Source organism: Panthera tigris, chromosome B3 (genome assembly GCF_018350195.1).
Source record: "Panthera tigris isolate Pti1 chromosome B3, P.tigris_Pti1_mat1.1, whole genome shotgun sequence".
NCBI classification, from domain to species: Eukaryota; Metazoa; Chordata; class Mammalia; order Carnivora; family Felidae; genus Panthera; species Panthera tigris.
Window position 1 is genome coordinate 620,850 of NC_056665.1, and position 21,415 is coordinate 642,264.

At 60.7% G+C, this 21,415-nt stretch overlaps 2 protein-coding genes across 6 annotated transcripts in view; one reads left to right on the forward strand and one right to left on the reverse strand.

Annotated features, from left to right (window-relative positions):
- Positions 1-404: 404 nt before the first annotated feature.
- Positions 405-8,200, reverse strand: SH2D7 (SH2 domain containing 7). The gene is made up of 6 exons (XM_042987649.1): positions 8,025-8,200; positions 6,541-6,630; positions 3,626-3,791; positions 3,169-3,360; positions 1,129-1,815; positions 405-455 (listed from the first exon to the last, which is right to left on the reverse strand). Exons 1-6 carry the CDS (start codon positions 8,198-8,200, stop codon positions 405-407), a joined length of 1,362 nt encoding a protein of 453 aa, XP_042843583.1.
- Positions 8,201-19,386: 11,186 nt separating this feature from the next.
- The window catches only part of TBC1D2B (TBC1 domain family member 2B), a 65,490-nt gene continuing 63,461 nt past the window's right edge, over positions 19,387-21,415 (forward strand). The window contains exon 1 of one of the 5 annotated variants that reach the window (XM_042987850.1): positions 19,387-19,704. In XM_042987850.1, the coding sequence (XP_042843784.1) occupies positions 19,387-19,704 (318 nt within the window). Of the gene's footprint in view, positions 19,705-20,202; positions 20,279-21,071 lie in introns of those variants that run through there. The other 4 variants (XM_042987854.1, XM_042987852.1, XM_042987855.1 and 1 more) reach the window with 4 other exon arrangements.

Sequence of the window (21,415 nt, forward strand, 5' to 3'; positions counted from 1 at the left end):
GGGGCTGCCGCCGGGAGCCCGGCCCTCCAGGGTCAGAACTGTTGCCTCAGGCCGGGGCTTCCCCGGCGTGGCTCCGGCCGGCCACCCCTTTCTGCTGACGGGGCCACAGGAGGGAACCGGCTTGGGCCTCAGGAACAACCGCGTGGCCTTGCTCAGCCCGACAGAACGGCCGCCCCAGCGCAGGGCTGGCCGCGTGCTCGGTGACGGTCAGCGGGGTGGGGGGAGGGGCGGGCCGGTCAGCGAGCCCAGGCCTCAGGGTGCTCACCTTGGGGATGGGGGTGCTGACCCTACCTGTGGTCAGTCCCCCACCTCCCGGGCCTTCACCCCTCTTGGGGCCGGTGGGGGGCGCTGGGGAGGCGGGGGTGGGCCGCGGGCTCCCCGGGAAGCCCCCCGGCGGGCACTCCTCAGGCTCTGTGCTTCTTGTCTGTGAAGAAGATCCTCCGGTGCTTGTCGGGCTGCAAAGAGGGAGAAGATGCTGGAGCCCGGGGCCCCTGGACAGGGGGAGGCCCGGCACGGCCTGCTGATTGCAGACTGGGGCCCCAGCCCAGGGAAGGCCGCACGGTGCCCCAAATCCCACCTCCAGTCCCCGGTTCTGGATGAAGGGTCTGTCCCTTGTGGCTGAGGGGAGGAAGGGGTCTCCCAGAGCTGGGGTGCGGCCAGGCCAGTCCCCGGGGGGGGGGGTAGTGTGGGGGTGTCCGTGGCACCAACAGGGACCAGAGAGGGTGTGGGACTTTGCAGGGGTGGGGGGAGCTGCCACGGGATTCCTAGAGGGCCTGCCCACTGGCAAGGTCTGTGGTCCCGGGAGAGTCAGGGCCCCGCCCTGGGTGACCTGGGTCCCAGGATATGTGGGGTGGGGGTGGGGGGCGCAGCTCCCAATCTACCTCTCACAGGCTCTGAGACCCCGGCAGTGGCCTGGACAGGGAAACCTGGTCTGTAGAGGAGGACCTCGGAAGGGCCCAGAGACCCCCCACCTTACATTCAAACGAGCACCTGTGAGCATATGACAGAGCTGGAAAACTCTGGGTCCCTCTGGGCAGTCGCAGTGACCTGAGCTGCTCACGCATGAGGGCCACGGGTCCCTCTCACCAGCAGGGGCTGGCGGCCACCCCCTCCCACCACGGAGCCCACCTTGTGTGCCCGTCCGGTCTCCTTGCTCCTGGCTGCTGGGATTTGTTCACAGGTGTTTCTGGGCTCGGGGAGCCCCGGGGCCCCCGAGAGGCTCCCGTAACCGTAGACTGTGGATCCTGGCAGCTTGCTGGACGGGGCGCCCGTTCCGGGACGTGGGGGCCCGGCTGAGCTGCCCCAGCAAACTGGGGCCGGTGCCCGGGTGCCGCCTTCTTGGTCTGGCACGTTGCCGGGCTCTGGTGGGGGACCTGCCGTCTGTAGGAGCTCGTAGGCGTCTGCCGGGCTGTCCTGGGAGCAGGGCTGAGCCCTGTGGCTCAGCGTTGGAGACGCCTGGCTCCAGGTGGCAGCAGAGGATCCTAGGGCCTCAGAAGGGGGGGCCGGGAGGTAGCCCCGGGAAGTGGGAGGCACCACAGGACCCCGGTCCGGGCTCACCCCGGAGAGGGCGGGCCCTGGGCCGTCAGGCCTGTCCCGGCCTCCATCCGAGCGTCTCCTCGGGGGCCCCTCGCCTGGGGAGCAAGCCAGGCTGCCAACTGGGCCCGGGCCGTGCCTGCTGGACACCTCCGCGCCCAGGCCTGGCCGTGCCTGGTTCATCTTCCTCAGGTCTGAGTAGATGATGTCGTTGGGGCTTCCGAAAGACTCGTCCAGAAGGAGGGCACTCCTCTCAGGGAGGGGAGGCACCCTGACAGGGACCTGGGGAGACAGAAAAGAAACTGGGCGTCTTGCAGGTGGCCTTGTCGCTAAGATGCCCTCAGGTGAGCGGAAGACTGTCTCGGACAAGCTGAGAGCCCCGCACTGGCTCGGCCTGCCTGCTGTGTGTCGGCGTTCGTCGCCATTCAGGTCCCCGCCGCCCCCGTACTCCTGAGTCTGGCCTCTGCCTTGGCATCCGAGGCCTGCCGTCGACGCCCAGACTCGTCCTGCCCTGTCCTCCCTGCACAGTGGTCCACTGGTCCCTCAGAGCCCCTGAGCCCGCTCACGCGCCGCTCCCTCCCTCTAGAACAGACCACCCCCGAGTCCGTCATTTGGGTATTTATTCCACCAACGTTTACTGAGCAAACTGTGTGCCACACACTGTCCCAGGTGCCAAGGACTTCGTGGCGAGCATTCCCACTCTAAGCTGGGAGACGGGCAACGACCCACCCTGTTACGTCATCTAATACGACTGACTCACGATAACAGGCCACGAGATGATCGACTGTCGGGTCAGGATCGGTGGGACGAAGAAGAGTGAGGCAGGGTAATGGGATGGGCACAATGACGGGTGGGCAGGGCAGCCTCTGGGCTTTCTGGAAAGATGGCATGCAAGCAGGGAATGGAGTGCGAGCTGCAGGCATCTGCAGGAAGGACATTGCGGCAAGGGCACAGCAAGCGCAAAGGCCCTGAGGTAGGAGCGAGGTTGGTGTGATCGGGGAAGATCCACAGGCCAGTGAGGCTGGACAAGAGCGAGAAGAGGGCGGGGGTGCAGGAGCCCTGCTGAGGCCCCCACGGACCCTGGGGAAGGCCTCAGGCCTGGGGTGTGCTGTGATCTGTGTAGGAGGAAAACCTCCCTGAGCCCCTCTCAGGAGGTAAAGGCACCTCCCCTACAGTTTAGAGGAATTTTCAGGCATTTTTTTTGTATATAAATTTTTAAAAATATTTTCGAGAGAGAGGGGAGGGGGAAGGGCAGAGAGAGAGGGAGAGAGAGAGAGAGGATCCCGAGCAGGTTCTGCACTGACAGCACAGGGCCAGATGCGGGGCTCAAAAACCCACCAACCGTGAGATCACGACCTGAGCCAAAGTCAGATGCTCAACTGACTGAGCCCCCCAGGGGCCTCCTTTCGGGCACTTCTTACTCATTTTCTCATTCAAGCCTCAGGGGACCTTAGGAATGGTAAACTGAGGCACACAGCTAGAAAGACCCAGCCGAGGCTTGAACACATCCGGCTGGCCGGAAGCAGGCCCTGGCGTGGGTGAGCCCGCACTGCTCCGGGCCTGGCTCTCACACCCCGCAGCCCAAGGGCTGGGCCTGGGGACACGGGCACAGCCCCGCCCCGAGAGGCTCCTCACCGCCATGCATTTGTCCTCAGAGAAGCTGCGGGAACTCACGTCCAGGTTCTTCTTCGTGTGGAGGAAGGACACGGATGGCTTTGGACAGGGGCAGGGGCTGGCAGCGTCGACTGGGCCCCTCGGGGCGGACGCCGTGGCAGGCGGATTTTCCAGGCCAGGGGTGATGGCATCGTACAGATCGCTGTCCTCCGGCTGGGGTGGTGGGGGCACAGCAGGCGTGTGGTCACGCACCCCTGGCCGGCCTCCAGCCTCCTGCCGGAGATTGCCATGTGCTCACCAGGCCCCTGACCTCAGGTGGGATGGTCTCCCCTTTCCAAATAGGGACCCCGAGCCGGCACCGAGTGCCCCTGGATGGCAGTGAGTGGGGAAGGCGAGTGCAGTCATGTGCCCCCGCGGTGGACACCCCAGGCCAGGTCCCTGCCCCACCGCCCCCACTCAGGAGGAGAGGAGTGCGTACCCGGGGGCAGGCAGCAGACAGGGTCTCCCCAAATGGCTCAAACCGGACCTCCTGGTAATGGCGCACAAGCTCGGCCAGCGTGCCGTGGCTGCACGTGTCCCCCGAGACGAGGTAGCGCCGGTCGGGGAGCTGGTTGATGACAAAGTGCCGACAGCGGTCACTGCCCCTGCAACACAAGCACATGTGACCTGGGGCTGTGGGCCGGGAGGGCGCGGGGTGGGGGCTTCAGGGCAGACTGCCCAGGCTGGCAGGTGGCCGTGCAGGGTCTGCACCCCTGGAGAGTGCCTGAGCCTGCTCCAGCAGCAGGGCGGGGGGCACTCACTGGGGTGCAGAATTTGAAGAGTCACCACAAAGCTCCGTAATCAAAATAACCAGTAAGGCAATATTCTAGAAAATTAAAATCAATACCAGAAGTTCTGTGATGGACAAAGTCTTAAGACAAGGTCCGACCCTGGGCACACACACACTCAGCCTCACTTGTCCGTCCCCCCCCCTCCCGTCCCCGCTGTAAAGATGGGGCTCCGGCCCCACCCCCAATCCAGCCTGTAAAAACCTGCCCCCCTCCTGTCCTCTTTCATGGAAGGATAATTCTACAGCGACACACACCCATGTCCCAACCGTGGGCAGCGACGGATTTCCACACGTGAACACGCCCAAGGGACCGGCACCCAGAGCAAAACCGGAAACACGTCCAGCTCCCCAGAGACCCCCCTCCTGCCCCCTTCCAGCCTGGGCCCCGACCCCGCCGTCAGAGATCAGTTTGCGGGTCGTGGAACTTCACATAAATGGAATCAGTTTTTCTTCTTTGACTCAACATGGTATCTTTGAGATTGGTTCATGTCCGGGTGGAATTAGCTTCCTTCCTCCCCCACCGATGTGTAGTATTCCATTTAATGAAAAGATCCACAATCTACCCATTATGCTGGTGGACGTTTGGGTCCTTTCCAGATTGGGGGTGCTATACATACAGCTGCCGTGGACATTGTTTTACGTGTGTTTTGGCGAACGTGTGCGCTCACTTATGCTGGGAATACACCAAGGAGTATGCTGGTGGGGCCAGCACCCCCGTCCTTCCCTTGTAGCCCTTCGTTGTGGGTTCCGTTTGTATCTCCCTGTCACTGATGCTGCTGAATGCCGACACATTATGGTCCTTGGCGTATCCTCTTTTGTGAAGCGCCTGTCAAGTCTTTTGCCTTTATCATATTGTCTTCGTCTTATTGATTTGCGGGAGCTCTTGATATATTCCGGTACGAGTCCTTTGTTAGATACATGTAATACAATACATAACTTCTCCAACACTCTGGTTTGTCCCTTATTCACTTAATGACATCTTTTGATTAACAAAAGACTCAGTTTTAAAGAAATCTGATTTATCAACCTTCTCTTTTATGGTTAGTAGCTTTGTGTCTTAAGAATTGTTTGCCTTTCTCAAAGTCTTGAAAAAGTTTCCTGTTTTCTTTTAGGATCGTACTGTTTTGGGGCACCTGGGCGGCTCAGTCGGGTGAGCGTCCAACTCGTGATTTGGGCTCAGGTCATGATCTCATGGTTTGTGAGTCTGAGCCCCACGTTGGGCTCTGTGTTGAAATCATGGAGCCTGCTTGGGATTCTCTCTCTCTCTCTCTCTCTCTCTTTCTCTTTCTCTCTCCCTCTCCCTCTGCCCCTCCCCTGCTCGCTCACACAAGCTCTTTCTCTCAAAATAAATAAATAAACTTAGAAAAAAGAGAAATGTACTATTTTGCTTTTCTCACCGGGATCTGTGGTCCGTCTAGAATTAGTTTTCGCGTGCGGTGTGGGATGGGCGGGCCCTTGCTTTCTGGCTGGATATCTAGTTGCTTCCCCACCACTTACTGCCTTCCCCACAGAACTGCTGTACATCAGGCGACTGAATGTGTGGGACTGTTTCTGGACCGTGTGGTGCTCCGCGGATCGATCCATTCCCAGAGCTGAGTCCACCAAAGATCATGTTTGGAAAAAAGAGCCTTGATGCTAAAAAGACATTTGAAAACTGCTGAGCTCACGTGTTTCAAAGTACTTAGCGTAGTACTGGGCACGTAGAATAATAGTGTCTTAATAATGACTGATGTTTATTTAGTCCTTACGATGTTCCAAGCACTGTTCAACGTATAAACTCATCCAACACGTTCGGCAATCCTACAAAGAAGATACTACAATGTTCCCATTTTACAGATGAAGAAACAGAGGCGCAGAGGCAAGGTTAGGATCTGAGGTGCAGCGGTCTGAGCAGGCGATAATTTTGAATCTGATCCCAGGCCTCTGAGGTTGGCCCTGGAGCCCTGGCCCCCCCTTCCTGACCGGGGGAGGGGACTTCTCTCTTCCTGCCTTCCCCCACCCAACCTCCTCTCCGGACCGGGTCTGATGTCACCATCTCCGCTCCGTCCTGGCTGTCCTGCCCCCTCTCCTGTACCGTAGCCCAGCCCTCGTCATCTCACAGGGCGCTTGGGCCTCCCCGCGCAGGCTGGCCGGAGAGCCCTCGAACCGTGTGAGCCCCCCTCCACAGGAGCCTGCGCCCTGCCACCCCGGCCACCGCGCCTCCCCCAAGCCCGCAGTCTCCCCTGCCCCTGTACCTTTGCACGTGCGGCCCCATCGGCTGGAAAGGCCCTCCTGGACTCCCATCGTACCCTCTTTCATCCCTGGCAGATGGCTCAAGCTTCACTTCCGGGAAGCCCCCCAGCCCCCCCCAGGGGACGCTCTCTCCTGCTCCCAGTCCGCTCCCTTTGAAGGCCGGGGCTGCCTCCTAGGGCCAGTGCTGCTCAGGAAACGTCCGCTGAGCCTGTGATCGGCGGACAGGGTGGGAGACCCGCGCCCGGGGAAAGCCGAGCCCTGTGGCCTGTCGGGCCCCTGTGATTATCTGCATGGCCGCGTTGCGGGGGCCTCACAGACGGCTCCTCTCCTACCTGTAGGACAAGATGTAGCTGGTGGCCCGGTCGCTGAGGCGGATGAGGAAGGAGCCCAGAGCTTTGTCCCCAAGCAGCTTCTCCGTCTGCCTGGGCAGAGGATGTGCAGTTAACCGGGGCCTGTGCCCTTCCGGCTGGCTGGCCCCGGGCCTGCCTCAGAGTCCCTGCTGGCCATGCCCTTGGGCTCCAGACCCAGCGCACACCCCTCCAACCCTCTGTAGAAGGCTCTCTCAGACCTTCGTCTGGGACTGAGCTCTGTCCCGGCTCAGTCAGGCAAACTCAAGACTTACTCTTGGGCTGGGTTGGAGTCCCGACCCCACCGCCCCCATCGCCATGCACCACCCTCCACTGCAGCCTCACTGGCAGGCACAATAGCCGCTGACCCTGGCCACCCACTCTCCACCTGAATGGCTCTGTGGTAAGAATGAATCCATATAGCTAGAGATCTTTAGTTTCGGGGAGCTCCCTGCCACAGGACCACTCTGTACCGTTGTGCACGTTGTGCACTACACAAGAAGTTTCTGCAGGGACGAGGTGCTATTATGTCTGGAGCCTGGTCACAACAGCAACCCCTAGGTCCTCGTCTCCCCTGCATGTCCCTTCCAGCCCTAGGCAGCTCTGGGTATTCCTGAACGGTGCCAAGTATTTCGGAGACGTGGTGGAAAATTCCAGCTATCTTCTGTCTTGGCAGTAGGTAGACCACTTGCTCCCCAGATACTGAGTGCCTACTCTGTGAAGGCCTACTGCAGGTTTTACCCAGCCCAGCGCTGAAGGAAAATGCGGAGCCCCGGGGTGCCTGGGGGCTCTGTCAGTTAAGCATCCGACGTGGGCTCAGGTCATGATCTCGTGGTTTGTGAGTTCAAGCCTCGTGTCGGGCTCTGTGCTGACAGCTCAGAGCCTGGAGCCTGTTTCAGGTTCTGTGTCTCCCTCTCTCTGACCCTCCCCTGTTCATGCTCTGCCTCTCTCTCAAAAAATAAACATTTAAAAAAATTAAAAAAGAAAGTGTGGATCCCCTTGCTCAAAAAGTAAGCATTTCAAGACGGGGACCGCAGAGGGCTAAGTTGAGTCGGGACCCCCGAGGGCTGCTGGCCGGTGTGTGCTGTGGGACGGCCAGGCTGGACTGCTGTCCCTCCTTTCCTGCTCTGGCAGCTTGCAGATCCCACACTGCAGCCTTTATTCCAGAGTGAGGGCACGTCCAGGTTTGCCCGGGACGACCCCCACCCCAAATGGCTCTGTCGGCCTCCTTATGAGCAGTGTTCTGGTTGGGGGATGGGTGACACGGCCCCCGGTCACTCACCCGGTTCTCTGGGCCCGGTCTGCACTCACCCTGCACCTGCCTCTCGGTCAGAGTGGGGGCCGGCGTGCCCCCCACCTTGCCCCCAGGAGCGGACCCAGGAGCCAGGCTTGTCCCAGGGCCCCCAGACCACTCTAGTGGCCCCAAGGGGCTGTGGGTCTTGCTGGGCATGTGGTCGGGGCAGCCTTACTTGCGGGTGACGAATCCGTGAAACCAGGGGGGCAGGGCTCCGTCGTGCAGAATGAGGGGCGCCTGTGTCTCCATGAACCACGTCCAGGCCAGCTCCTGCAGCTTGGCCAGGGCCTGGCTGTCCCCCACCTCTTTGGGCCCCTTCCCCTGGCCGGGCTGCTTCAGGCCACCCTCCATCGTGGCCAGCACCCCCTGGAAGCAGAGTGCAGACCGCCCACACGCCTCTATATCTGCGCGCCCCGCTCATTTGCCTGAGTCCCTGCCCTCCCCGCCGCCCGCCGCACAGGAGCCCTATTGTCACCTCTGGCCGGCTCTCCTTCCTGACTCTGGGGCGGACACCTGGTCACATTAGTAGTGAGCGGGGGGTGGTGGATAGGGGAGGAGACCTCAGACTTCCTGGCCCCTCGCCCCCAACCTCCAGTCTCTGCCCTGGCCGACGTCCTCAGCCCAGCCACCATTATTAGCTGGGCAGTGGAACTAAATTCTAGTTCCCTCTCCCTCATGGAGGCCACTTGTGTTTTGGTGAAGTTCTGTGCTGATTAATCTCCTTCCACTCAAGATTTATTGAGTGTCTACCGTGTGCACGAACCCTGGGCTGTGGGCATAAAGTCGTGCCCCAAACAGCATTTCACCCTCCTGGCACGTATATTCTAGCTGGGGCGGGAGGGTGGGACGGAGACCTGAGGGGTCCACATAGAGAATGTGCTGTGGGGGGTAGTGTGCATCCCGATGACGAGGGAGAGGGAGGAGGGGCTCGCACTGCTCAGATGGGGGTAGGGACAGGGGCGGGGGCCGCAGGAGCCTTGCCCGGGGGGAGGCCCCGGAGCGGGCAGGTGCCCGGGGAGAGACGCTGCTCGCCAGCAGAGGGATGAGGAGGGTCTTTGCCGGAGGCTCATGTCGGGGAGCCGAGGGGCCTCTGGTGTAGACGGGCCCCCTGGAAGGGCCAGGAGGAGGTTAGGGTACAGGATACCTGCTCATCCGTGAATCCCTCGCGTGATCCTGAGCCCCACGGCGGAAACCCAGGCCTGCTCGACATCCGGGCAGCAGGTGCACAGGGCCAGCCCCAGGGAGAGGCTCCAGGTTGGGGGTCCTACCTCCACGAGACCCCAGGCCCTTCGCGACTACGTTGCTGCAGGGAGGGAGCTCCATTTCGTCGCGTGTAAAATGCGAGCAGAAGCAGCAGCCGCTCTTTGCGGGGTCGTGAGGACAGACGGTTAAGGTGACACACGTGGACATTCAAATCCAGACGGCGCTGCAAGGCGGTGGCAGACGCGGGGACAGCGGCTGCCTGGGGGAGCTCGTGGCCAGGAGGCGCAAGGAGTGGCCAGGAGCCACTGGCATCCTTCCCTGGGTCTGGGCGCCGCGTGACCGCAACGTGTCCCCCTGTGGTTCCTGGATCTCTGCACCCCGGGTCTGGCCCTCTGCCGTTTATGTTCCGGCCGTGGGACCCTGAGCAAGGGATTGACCTTCGCTGGGCTGCAGCGTTGCCTCTGCAGCAGGGCCAACGCTCCCGCGGCGGGAAGGTGGACGAGCAAAGTCCCAGTGATGGTGCTGGGAGTCTCGGAAAGAGACGGAACCAGCCGCTACTTTGACCGTGAGCGTGCCCTGACCTCACGGCTCTGAATCGCGGTTGTTAGAGCTCCACGTGCTCATCCCAAGTCAAGATCAAAAGCCTCTGGCGGCCGTGTGACGCACACAGTCGTGAAACTCCCCCCCCCCCCCATCTCGGAGTCTCCGTTTCCACGTCCACAGAAAGGGTGCCAGGCGGTCCAGTCGCCCCCCCTGGGGTGTCCCCCCAGGCCCCCCAGCGAGGCCTTTCAGGGAATCCTCATCATGAAGAGACATCCACAGGGCGTGTCCTCTTCCCAGGGACAGGCGCACCGGCCCCACCAAGTGCTTCCGGAGGGTCAGCTACTGGGCACATCACCTTCAGGAACAGTTAATTTCCAGCCTTGATAGCGAGGCTCCAGCCAGGAGGCCCGGGACCCACACAGGCACGCAGGTAGTTCTAACCGGTCCTCCTGCCACAGATACAAGCCTGGAAAATACTGGGCTCAGAATGGAAATCCCAAGGACGAAAATTTTCTACATGGGGACGGGGGGCGGGGGGGGGGGCGGTGTGTGGATTATATCTTTATTTTCCCTAATCTCTAACTGAAATTCAGCAATTTCTCCCATGACTAGTGCAGAGAACAAGGCTCATTCGTGCTCACATCACCTGTGACTTTGTCACCAACAGAAATGACGAGACATTTGCCCGTCCAGCTACCGCAGACATCTGGAGACGCTGGATGTTTCTCCTCGTTGCGTCAAAATGATAGTAGTCGGACCCGACACCGGATCTTGTGTTTTAACACGCTAATAAAGAAACACGTCGTTTCTACACCACAGATATTTCACCAACCCTATTCCAGGGTAATTGATCTCCACCCTAATGCTACGTATTTTACTACGCGTGTTTGAAGACACTTTTCCGAGAAGAAGCGTGCGGCCTTCCCCGGACACCGAGGGGGCCCGGGGCTCAGCAAAGGTGAAGGAAGCTGGGGTTTACCGCCGGAGCGGAGCCCTGCAAGTATTCAAATGCAAAGAAATGTGTCTCTATAATTTTCCATCAGGTTCTGCCTTCCCACCTCCCTTTCAGGCGGGACACCCTGGTGAGCAGAACCTGGTCGTTTGCATGAGAAGACAAAGGCGGTTTGTGACAGAGGGGCCGGGGCCAGGGTTCTCAAGTCAGGCAAACAGCTGGGAGCCTGTGTCTGTGCCCAGAGGAACCCCGGGCCCAGGTCTGGCGGCACCAGGAGCCCCCCGAAGGACTGGGGTGGGTGATCTCTGATGGTGCTTCGCACCCCACTGCTCAGCCTTGCCCCCCCCCCCCCCCCCGCCCTCCGCCCTGACCTGTGCTTACCTTTGGGCCGGGCCAGGCACAGAGGTGACCCTGGCGTGGCCCTGCCCCTTACAGTCCCCCTCCCCGGGGTGCCCTGAGGGGCACAGGCTCTAGGGTCACACTGACGGGCCTAGGACCCTGGCCCCTTGCTGGCTCTTTGGCCTTGAGGGGGTGCTTAACCTCCCCGCTCGGCGTCTCTATCAACGACGGAGGGGAGAAGCCCACCCAGCAGGGTTTGGGGACTCAGAGGCCGATCCAGGTGACAGGGCAGCAGGAAGGCAGCTGCATCTGTCGGCTGGGGAGTCTTCCAAAGCCACGTCTGTCTGTCTGATCAAAACCTCCCCGTGCTGGGCTCTCCTCCCCGGGTCATGCTCCTCCCGTAGGACCCAGGGATGCTCATGGGCCATCCAGGAAGTGACTCCTGCCTGCGGGGGCCTAGCTCACCCTCCTGGGAGGCCACCCCCAGGTCTGCCCGGCCGTTCCACCTGAGGACCCCACACCAACCCTCCGTGAGTCCACGTACTGGGAACGGGATGCCAGCGAGGCCTTTCAGGGAATCCTGGTCATGCGCGTGGCCGTTTTCACACCCTTGATATCCTGGCAGTGGGCACAGATTTGCTCCCTAACACGAGGGGGTGGAGAACAAACAGGCCGTTTTCTTTCTTCTCAAATTGTCTGCCTCAGTCTCCACTCTCCTCTGTGCCGAGAACGGGCCTGGCTACGGTTAGACGCTCAACAGGCATGTTTTAAATTATTATTCCGATGCATGATACACCCACATGCCTTTAAAAAATAAAAAAAAATATTAAAAAGTTGGCATGCCTGGGTGGCTCAGGCGGTCGAGTGTCTGACTTCGGCTCGGGTTATGAGCCGGGGGCTCAGCTAGTCGGTTCGAGCCCCGCATCGGGGCTGACAGCTCGGAGCCCGGAGCCTGCTTCGGATTCTGTGTCTCCCTCTGTCTCTGCCCCTCCCCCTACTCACACTCTGTCTCTCACTGTCTCAAATATAAACATTGAAAAAAAATTTTTTTTAATATATTAAAAAGTATCCATAAAAACATTTCCCCCCCTAGCATTAAATGCCGTTGTGCCCGGGTCCTCCTCGACCCCAAAGGCGCTACCCTTTCCTGACCGTCCTTCCTGGGTTTCTCTGTGCGCGACCAAGTCTGTATGTACGTCTCCTCTCTTACATAAAGGGCAGGGTGTACACGGTGCTTAGTGTATGTCCAGAGGTTTGCTTTGTAAAACATGTTAATTCTGTACCTGGGAGCTCGGCTGCAAGAGGACTCGTGGGGCAGCTACAGTTTCCTCGCACTGTAAGTTTTGTAACCCGCCCCCACAGGAGGCCATCTGGTGGTTTCTAAGGCGCTCCTATTTGCAGCACGGACTTGACCGCACAAGAGTGAGAACACCCACGGATGCCTTCCCGCCAGTGGGGTCCCTCCGTTCAGAGGGCGCTTGCATTTGGAGTGCTGATAGATGTCGCCAACTCGATTGCCTTCTTTGAGGGCTGGATTCATTAACCCTTGGTAACGCTGAATGAACGGGTAGATGAATGGGTAATATTTTCAAGCTTAGTCATTGTGCGGCTGCTGGCTTGCAAGGAAAACTGGGGTAGGGGCTGCTGCGGATCCGGAGGGGTCACCACTGTCACTATGAGTGTTTCCGGCCCCTCGGTGCAGCTGAGCAAGTTTCTTTCTGCACAGCTACTGGGGTGGGGGTGGGGGGGTACCCAGAGATGCCATTCCGGCCACCCTCCCACCCCACACGGGCAGCTCGGCTGTACCCACAGCACGCTGGCCGAGCACTGGGAACCTGACAAGGGCCTATAAAAACGTCTGTAACCTGGGGCACCTGGGTGGCTCAGTCGGTTGAGCGTCCGACCTCGGCTCAGGTCATGATCTCACAGCTTGTGGGTTTGAGCCCCGTGTCAGGCTCTGTGCTGACAGCTGGGAGTCTGGAGCTGCTTCAGATTCTGTGTCTCCCTTTCTCTCTGCCCCTCCCCTGCTCATGCTCTGTCTCTCCCTGTCTCTCAAAAATGAATAAATGTTAAAAAAATTTTTTTTAATTAAAACAAATTAAAAAAAAAAAAAGCAAAAAAACCAAAAACGTCTGTGACCCGAATGAGGAAACACCTCTAACCCAAAACAGGCTCTGAAGTCCCAAGAGAAAGTTGTAAAGTCACAATGAACACGTGTGTGAGTAAATGTCTATGCGATGGAATATTCATGGAAGGTTCATCGCATTCGATGAGGGTTTGGGGGTCAGATTATCTGACCCCACCAGAGTCCCCGAGTGTGTGGGAAAACTGCCAAGACATCATCACCAGTTGTCAGTTCAATGAATTCTCAAAGCCACATCTTTCCAAAGCAAATTCATAAACATAATATTTTCCCAAAAGCTCAAAGCAAAAGAAATATGTGTATATGTTTACACACAGTTTATCATGTAAAATGTGACTGCCATTACAAAATTAGACACATTTGCTACGAAGTGATATGAGGATTCCCAAGAGCGCCTCGGGCCTCCCACGGTCTTAAGGGCACGGCCAGCGCACCTGCTCCACAAGCCCCTGCTGTGGGCTCCTGACCACCGAGCTGTGGCCTCCTGACCACCCAGAGGGAAGGGAAACCCCCTCAGACCAGCGGGCTTCCCCGTCGACTGTCAGTTTTCACGGCAAAGACGAGTTAATTTCTCTATAGATTATCTGGCCTCCCCAGTGAGGAGTTGTGAGCCCGGCACAAAAATGAAAATCTGCAGGATTTGCATGCTGTGTGCTCGTGAGGCCTGAGTAAGGGACAGCCAGCGCGAGGCCAGCTTAGGGCCCACCGGCAAGAGCAGGGCTCTAAGAGCACATGTTAAGAACGCTTGTTGGGGCGCCTGGGGGGCTCAGTCGGTTAGGCGTCTGACTTCAGCCCAGGTCACGATCTCGCAGTTCATGGGTTCAAGCCCCGCGTCGGGCTCTGTGCTGACAGCTCAGAGCCTGGAGCCTGCTTTGGATTCTGTGTCTCCCTTTCTGCCTGCACCTCCCCCTTTTATGGTCTGTCTCTCTCTCTCTAAAATAATTAAAACATTAAAAAAAAAAACAAAAAACGATGGTGGGGCACCTGGGTGGCTCGGTCAGTTAAGCGTCTGACTTCGGCTCAGGTCATGATCTCGCAGTCCGTGAGTTCGGGCCCCACGTCGGGCTCTGTGCCGACAGCTCGGAGCCTGGAGCCTGCTTCGGATTCTGTGTCTCTCTCTCTCTCTCTGCCCCTTCACGCTCTGTCTGTCTCTGTCTCAAAAATAAAAATAAAAACATTAAAAAAAAAAAAAAGAACACTTGTGCTACTGCCTCGGAGGCCAGATGGCTGCCCTGGGGCCTGGCACACAGGACACCTGCCCCCTCCCCCACAGCTGGGACAACAGCCCGACAGTGGGTCTGTAAGGATGCTTGAGTCCCTACTGTGCGCCAGGCACGTCAAATACAAGCACACACGATTTCACGTTTGCCTCAGGCACTAGACGTGGATGACGGAGCCTGCTTGTCCCCACTGTGAAGACAGGAAACTGAGACCCGGGACTAGAGACAGACAGGCTGCACCCGCCTGCCCGCCCCCCCTTGCTTCTGCCACTGCCCCCGCCCGGGGCTCTTGCCCTGCTACTCAAACTCTGTGCGCACCTCAACAATGCATCGAATCAAAATTAATAGATATTTAGCCAATATTTCAAACTTCAAAATACAAAAGAAAGTCCAGATAGGCTCTTTCGGGGTCTCCTTACTGCCTGTCATCACACCCTGTCTTCAGGGGGCTCCCTCCCAGCTCCTGGCTCCTCAGTGCTTGGCTTGCGTGAGCATCTCTTAAACTCCTTTTGGAGGCCCCTTCACTGAATCAGGGTGGTGTCTGAACTCTGTTCGAACAGCCCCTCTTCGAGTGGTCACTTGAAATGCCCCCACCGCCCAGGCGGGCCCCACAGGCAGAGAATTCGGTGCCTAGAAGTTGTGTGAGGAGGGGGGTGGAATCTGAGGGCAGGGGGCCTGGGGAGAGGAGCCCCGAAGGCAGGTGGGCCCGGGTCCCGAGCACAGAGCCAGGCTGAGGAGCAGGACAGGAAACAGGAAGGACCCGGGGCCTCTGCCGGCACGGCCTCCCTCCCTGCCCCACCGGGGTCCAGTCCTCACCTGCTCCCTGGGCTGTGTGACTCCCCCTAACTCCTGTGCAGGCCCCAGCCCCTGCCAACTCTCTGCCCTCCACGGGCTCCCGGGCCTCCGCCTGTCTGAGCCCTGGTGCCCTGGCCCCCCCGGGGGCTGGGAGGGTGGCCAGCGCCCCAGGTGCCCGCCCTCCGGGAAAGGGAACCACAACGTGTGGAGATTTGCCTGCCCATTTGGTAGGGAAACGAGGCCTCCTGGAAGCCAGAGTCTGCAAATCCGGGCTCAGAGGGTCCCTGGCGGGGCTCCTGTCTCTTTGGCCCCCCTGCCCACCCGGGGCCAGCACCCGTGGGAGGTGGAGGCAAGGAGCCGGGGCTGGAGACTTGTTGAAGTAGCCACCACCCTGGGGACTCACTGAGCACTGGATGCTGTGCCGAGCACTCCACGTTTGTTAACTTAAGCGTACGACAGCTCTAGGAGGTAAACGCCACAGCTGGCCCCATCCTGCAGATGAGGAAACCAAGGCACAGGCAGGCGGGTGATACGCCCGGAGTCACACGGCCCCTCCCTTACTTTGGCCCCCTCCCACTGGCCCTATCAGGGCAGGAGGCACGAGACCTAGTGGGAGCATGTGGACAGCAGCCTTCTTCCCAGCGGGGGTCTCCCTGTGGGGTGGGGAGGGGGCTGTTCCCTGGTCACTGCAGCCTCTGCTCTGCCGCCTGCCTGCCCCGTTCTTCCTGTTCCCTCTCCGGCACCGCCCCCTGGCCTGTGAGCTCCAGTCCCCTCCCCGACCAGGACAGCTTCCTCCAGACATGCTCTGGGGTTAACAAGGCCCTACAGAGACAGTGCCTGACCTCCAAATAATAGACCCATCTCTGTGCTCTATGCCTCAGGGACAGGGGTGCCCCATCTGTGCCGTCTGGCCCGGGGAGCTACGGGAGGTAGACCACAGGCCTCACGGCTGTGCCTCGGGCCACTGATCATTTCCTAGCAGGCAGGACAGGGCCCCTCGTGGTACGGGTGGGAAACGTACCCGCAGCCCAGAGAGGGCACACACGTGTCTAAGGACACACAGCATGCCAGGTGGTGAAGCCTACTTTCCTTTCTGGACTCCCCACTGGACCGCGAACTCCTCCTGCGGCTGGCTGGCATCTCTGGGGTCTGAGAGGCGCAGAGGCTCTGCGTGGCTGGGCCTCTCACCCCATCCCTCTCGAAGGAAACGGGCCCAGGATGAATCACTGGCTGTGTGTTCTCCCGGGGCTTGCCCAGAGGCTGGCCATGTGGGAGCAAGTTCACTGCCCAAATTTCCCCTTTTCGGTAAACAGCAGCCACTTCCTCCTGGGCTGGCCACTTCCTCTGGTCACTGGGCTCCAAGAGGCGCCAAGCACGCCTGTCCTACACACAGGGGAGGGATGCAGGCCGCGGAAGGCTGCCCCCTGCCCAACAGGACATTGATACGCAATCTCAGAGACTCTGGGAACTGCAAAATGTCCTTTCAAAAAAGGGCTCCAAGGGAGAAATCAGGAGCCAGCAGGGGGGGGGGGGGTGGGTTGCTGGTTAGAAAAGAAGGGAACTGGCCCCAGAGTCTCCATGTAGGAAGGCCTTCGGAGGGGGGAGGGTCTGGTTCAGCATTTTACATAAACTGTAAAAACTGTGCACGTGGAGGGTGGGGGAGGTGCCGCAGGACGCGGGAGGGGCTCCATCCTGCAGCCCTTCAGCTTGAGGCCCTCAGGAACGAGGCCTGACACGACGCGGGGTTTGTTAGTGGAAAACCAGCACGGTAGAGCAGAGCGGCCGTGAGACAGTGTGCAGGGCCAGTGGCCTGGGAGAGGTCTGGAGGGGGGGGGGGCGTCGAGAGCGTGTTGGGGTTGGTCCTGGAGGCTCCGGCCACTTCCCCAGGGACTCTGCTGAGATGTTGTGGCCACTTGGCCCCTCAAGGGGATTCAGGGTGAGGCTGAGCACTCCCCACTCCCCGCACAGGGCCACATTCTGGGCCTGGACAGGGCACTTCGCTCCCTAGACTCTGCAGGCCCAGTGCCCGGCTCTGTGGCTTTCAAGGGGCCCACGAACTGTCTGTAGCCGAGGACAAATATACCCGAGCTCCAAAACCCAAGAGGAGCAAAATCCAAATTAATAAACACTTCATTAGATGTCTACAAAGCGTGACATTATGTCAGCATCACAGTAATCATAAAAACGTCACTCCTGGGGCGCCTGGCCAGCTCGGCCGGTGGAGCGAGTCATTGTTGATCTTGGGGTCGTGAGTTTGAGCCCCGGGTTGGGTGTAGAGATGACTTAAAAAACTTTAAAAAATGTCACCCCCTTGGAAAACCATGTGTAGGCTGGATTTCTCTCACTCGCCAGGGTGCCCACACAGACACCACGATCGCCAAGAAATTGTTGGTCAAACATAAACTAAAATGGATTCCTCACGGTCAGACAACATCGAGATCACAATTATAAAAATTCCTTCAAAGGTTTTTGGAGCAAAGTTTATTATAGGACGTGGGGCATTGGAACATGTTCGCTGCGGTGTGGGGTGTGGCCCCGCACAAGGAACAGGGCACCACTGCTCCCCCACGGGTGACGTGGGAGGGAGTGGAGGCTCTGGTGCGGGACGGTCACGCTCAGCGGGTCACAGAGGCCGACCGGGTCGGGTCCCGTCTGTCCGGCTGGGGGCTCAGCCCTGTTCCCGGGAGGGGGCCTTCCTCATGCTTCGCAGAACTCTGTCTCTGCCGCAGGCCACGGCCACCCCACATTTGCAGAATTGGCCCACAGGGCTGAGGACAGTGGCTGTCCCCTGCTCTTCCCTGTGCCTCCTGCAGCCACGCGGATCTAGTAGGATCCAGCACTCCCAGCCGGTCCCTTTCCCATAGGATTTCCTGGTCGCGTCCCACACTGCCGCCTCACCCTGCAAGCCCATCAGTCACTGCCCCTCTCACCCATAGGGCGAGGCCCAGTTGGAGCTTGGTTCCCCGACTCCACAGTGTGGCCCATCCCACTCCTGCTCTCTCACCTCCCCCATGCTGGCCGGTCTGCTGCGGGACTGCCCTCTCAGACGCTGCTTAGGACAGTCGTGTTCACTATACAACGATAGTAATGACAGCTGGGACCTATGGAGGGCCTACTATGTGCTAGGCACGTGCTGAGCACTTTGCTGTGCATTTCTCCTGTAACCCTCACAAGGACAGTAGTACGAACTGTATTATCCCCATTCCCTGGGTGAAGAAGCTGAGACTCAGGGAGGTCAAGTAACTCGCCCAAGGTCACACCTCTGGTTAGTAGCAGAGCTAGAAGACGGATCCCATCAGTCTGGCTCCAGAGATCACCCTCAACACCTGTGTTTTGTGCTCAAAGAGAAAGAACCCAGGGCATGAAGGTGGGGGCCACGCCGGGCAGATCCTTGGGGTGGGGGTGGGGGGTGCCCACCAAAGCTATGTCCCGGAACAGTGAAGGTAGGGGGCATGTCTGGCTGGCTGAGCTCTCTCTTCCCGGAAACTGGTGGTGCCCTGCCCATCTCAGAAGGCTCAGCAGTCCGCTGAGTCTGTTAACGGACCTATGTAAAAAAACGCGGAAGGAAGACGGCGCGGTATTTGCTTTGAGTTGGCCCTTTCAGAAACTCGGCTATTACCTTCCTCTTTCAGCGGAAGTGCACTTGGCACACGTGCTCCACTGGTCTCAGGTGCACGACAGTGACCCGCCGGAGTCGCTACTACATCAGCACCGACTGTTCCCTGAGCTGCACCTGGAAGCCTGGACACCCCCATCCCCGCCCCCCTCCGGCGAGCGCCAGATTCTTCTCTGCTCCGACGTTGTGTCTCTGTGTGTCTTTCAGTTTGTACACGAGGGCCTTGGGTCCACGTTGTCGCCACCGGCAGGGTCTCGTCGTTTCTCACGCTTCCTCTCTTCTGGCGGCGGCCGGTCTGCACGGTCGTGGCCTCTGCCGGGCCGCCCCGCCCTCCGCGACCGTTCCCCAGGGCGCCCCCCCCCCCTCCCCGCCCCAACTCCCGCCGTCGGCCGCCTCCCCGCACCCCGGCCCCTCCCGCAGGTGCTGCGGGCCCCGGGCGAATGGCGCGCACAGGCGGCCCGGGGCAGGTGCCGCGGCCCTCGTGCCCCCGCGCAAGACGCGAGCTCCCCACGGGGTCGGGTCGGGGACCGCCACGCTCGCTGGGGCGGGGACGGAGTCGGCGGGGGCGGCGGGGGCGGCGAACTACAAGTCCCAGGCGGCCTTGCGCGCCCGCGGGCCGTGCGCAGCGGCGGGGCGGGGCGCGCGGGGGCGGCGCGGGGGCGCGCTGACGGGGGCGCGCGAAGCCGGGGCGGCGGCGGCGGCGGCGGCGGCGGCGGCTGGGCGGCGATGCCGGGGCCCGGGGCGCGGGCCGAGGAGGAGGAGCGGGAGGGCGCGGCGGCGGGGCCGGCGCGGCTGTGCGGCTACCTGCAGAAGCTGTCGGGCAAGGGCCCGCTGCGCGGCTACCGCAGCCGCTGGTTCGTGTTCGACGCGCGCCGCTGCTACCTCTATTACTTCAAGAGCCCGCAGGACGCGCTGCCCCTCGGCCACCTAGACATCGCGGACGCCTGCTTCAGCTACCAGGGCCCCGACGACGCGGCCGAACCCGGCGCCGAGCCGCCCGCGCACTTCCAGGTGCACAGCGCGGGCGCCGTCACGGTGCTCAAGGTGGGAGTGCGCCCCCGCCCCTCCGGCACCCCGGTCGCTTCCCGGCCCCCGCCCCCGGCGCCCCCGTCCCTCCCTGGCGACCCCGGCGCGGGCGCCCCCGTCCCTCCCCTACGCCCGCCCGTCCCTGGAGTCCCCTCCCCTACCGCCCCCGTCCCGGGCGTCCCCGGCCCTCCCCGCCCCTGGCGCCCACGTCCCTCCCTTCCCCGCCCGCCCCGGGGCCCAGCGGACCCGGGCTTGGGGCTGCGGGCTGCGCAGTGCCCGGACCCGTCCTTCGCCCCCGCCGCTCTCTTGGGCTCCCCGCGCCCTCCCGGGAGTTCGCGACTGAGGGCTCCTTGACTGGCCTGGCTTACGACCCCTCTGTGCCTCCGCTGCCTCTCTTGTGACGTGGGGGTAACGGTGCGTCTCCCTCGTGGGGCGTGGGGTTGAGTGGGATCCGCCGGTTGCCCTCGCGCGGCACACAGTCGGGGGCGGCGGGGCCCTTAGAGGTCACTCACTGCAGCCCCTCCTGGCGGGCAGGGGCGCTCTGTCGGGGTCGCACAGCCCGAGAGTGGCGGAGCCTGTTTTCTGGGGAGAGGTGGGAAGGGGTTGCTTTAACCGGGTCCGCCCGAGCAAGGCTTCCTTAATCTTGTAGCCGAGACGGGGTGGGAGACGCACGGGCCTCCCCGCCCTCAGGTCCCGGGGGCCCTGCTGCTGAAGCCCGCATCTCCTTCCTGGCCTCGGCCCCCGCCCCCCTCCCCCCGCCCCCCTCCCCGAGCCCCCACCCTCAACCGTCTTCCGTGTCGCGGAGCAGCAGGGCTGCGCCGGCCCGGCCAAGTGCAGAGCGGCGGGGGCCTTGCGGAGTCCCTGGGCCTGGTGAGCGCACAGCTGTTGCCGGACCTCGAGCCGAGCCGGCAGCAGCTGGAGCTGGAGCTGGAGCCATTCTCAGAGCCGCCTCAGCTCAGCTGTTGCGGTTCAAGCAGACTCTGCGTCCTGGGTTCTTCCAGGCCCTTCCACACCGCTCCAAGTGGGTGCAGACGGCCTGTTCCTCCAGAGGAAGCCAGGCAGGGCTGCAGTTCAGCTCAGGCTGACTTAGAAACCGTTTGTATAAACTTGGGAATGACTCCAGGAGCACCCGGACTTGTGCCAGAGAAAGGCTTGTCCTCACTGCGTGCGGGCGGCCCTGCGTCAGATGCGTTTACTGTGGGATTGTTTGCTGAAGAACGAAATAGAGCGTCCTCTTTCAGATTGTCTTGGCGGACTTCCGAGTCCTCTGTGAGGTTTGTCACTTAGAAAAATGCGAATAAATGTCGGTGTGGACCTGAGTGGGGCTTTGAGGTTGAGCCTGAAGACTGTGGTGGGAGAGGTGAGTGGTCTGGAACTCGCCCGGGACTGCCGTGCGCTTGTGCTGGGCGGCTTACGCCACCCGTCTGTCCCAGTGTCCTTTTCAGTCCAGCGAGAGTCTCCCCTTCCTCGAGTTGTGAGCGTTCGGGAAATGTCGTGGGAAATGGCCGGCGCAGAGCGGGCACCACGCGGCAGCCACGTGAAACCAGCAGTGTCCGTGGCCAAATACGTGGTATGGTCATGAAACAGAGTATTATGCAGCAGTGAACGTAAAGAAACAGCTGTCGACACGCTTGGCTCGTGAAACTGAGCAAGAAAAGGTTACAGAATGGTTGCACACAGACGGTACCGTTTACGGACTGGTTGAAAAGGTCACGCAGATGTCTGTGTG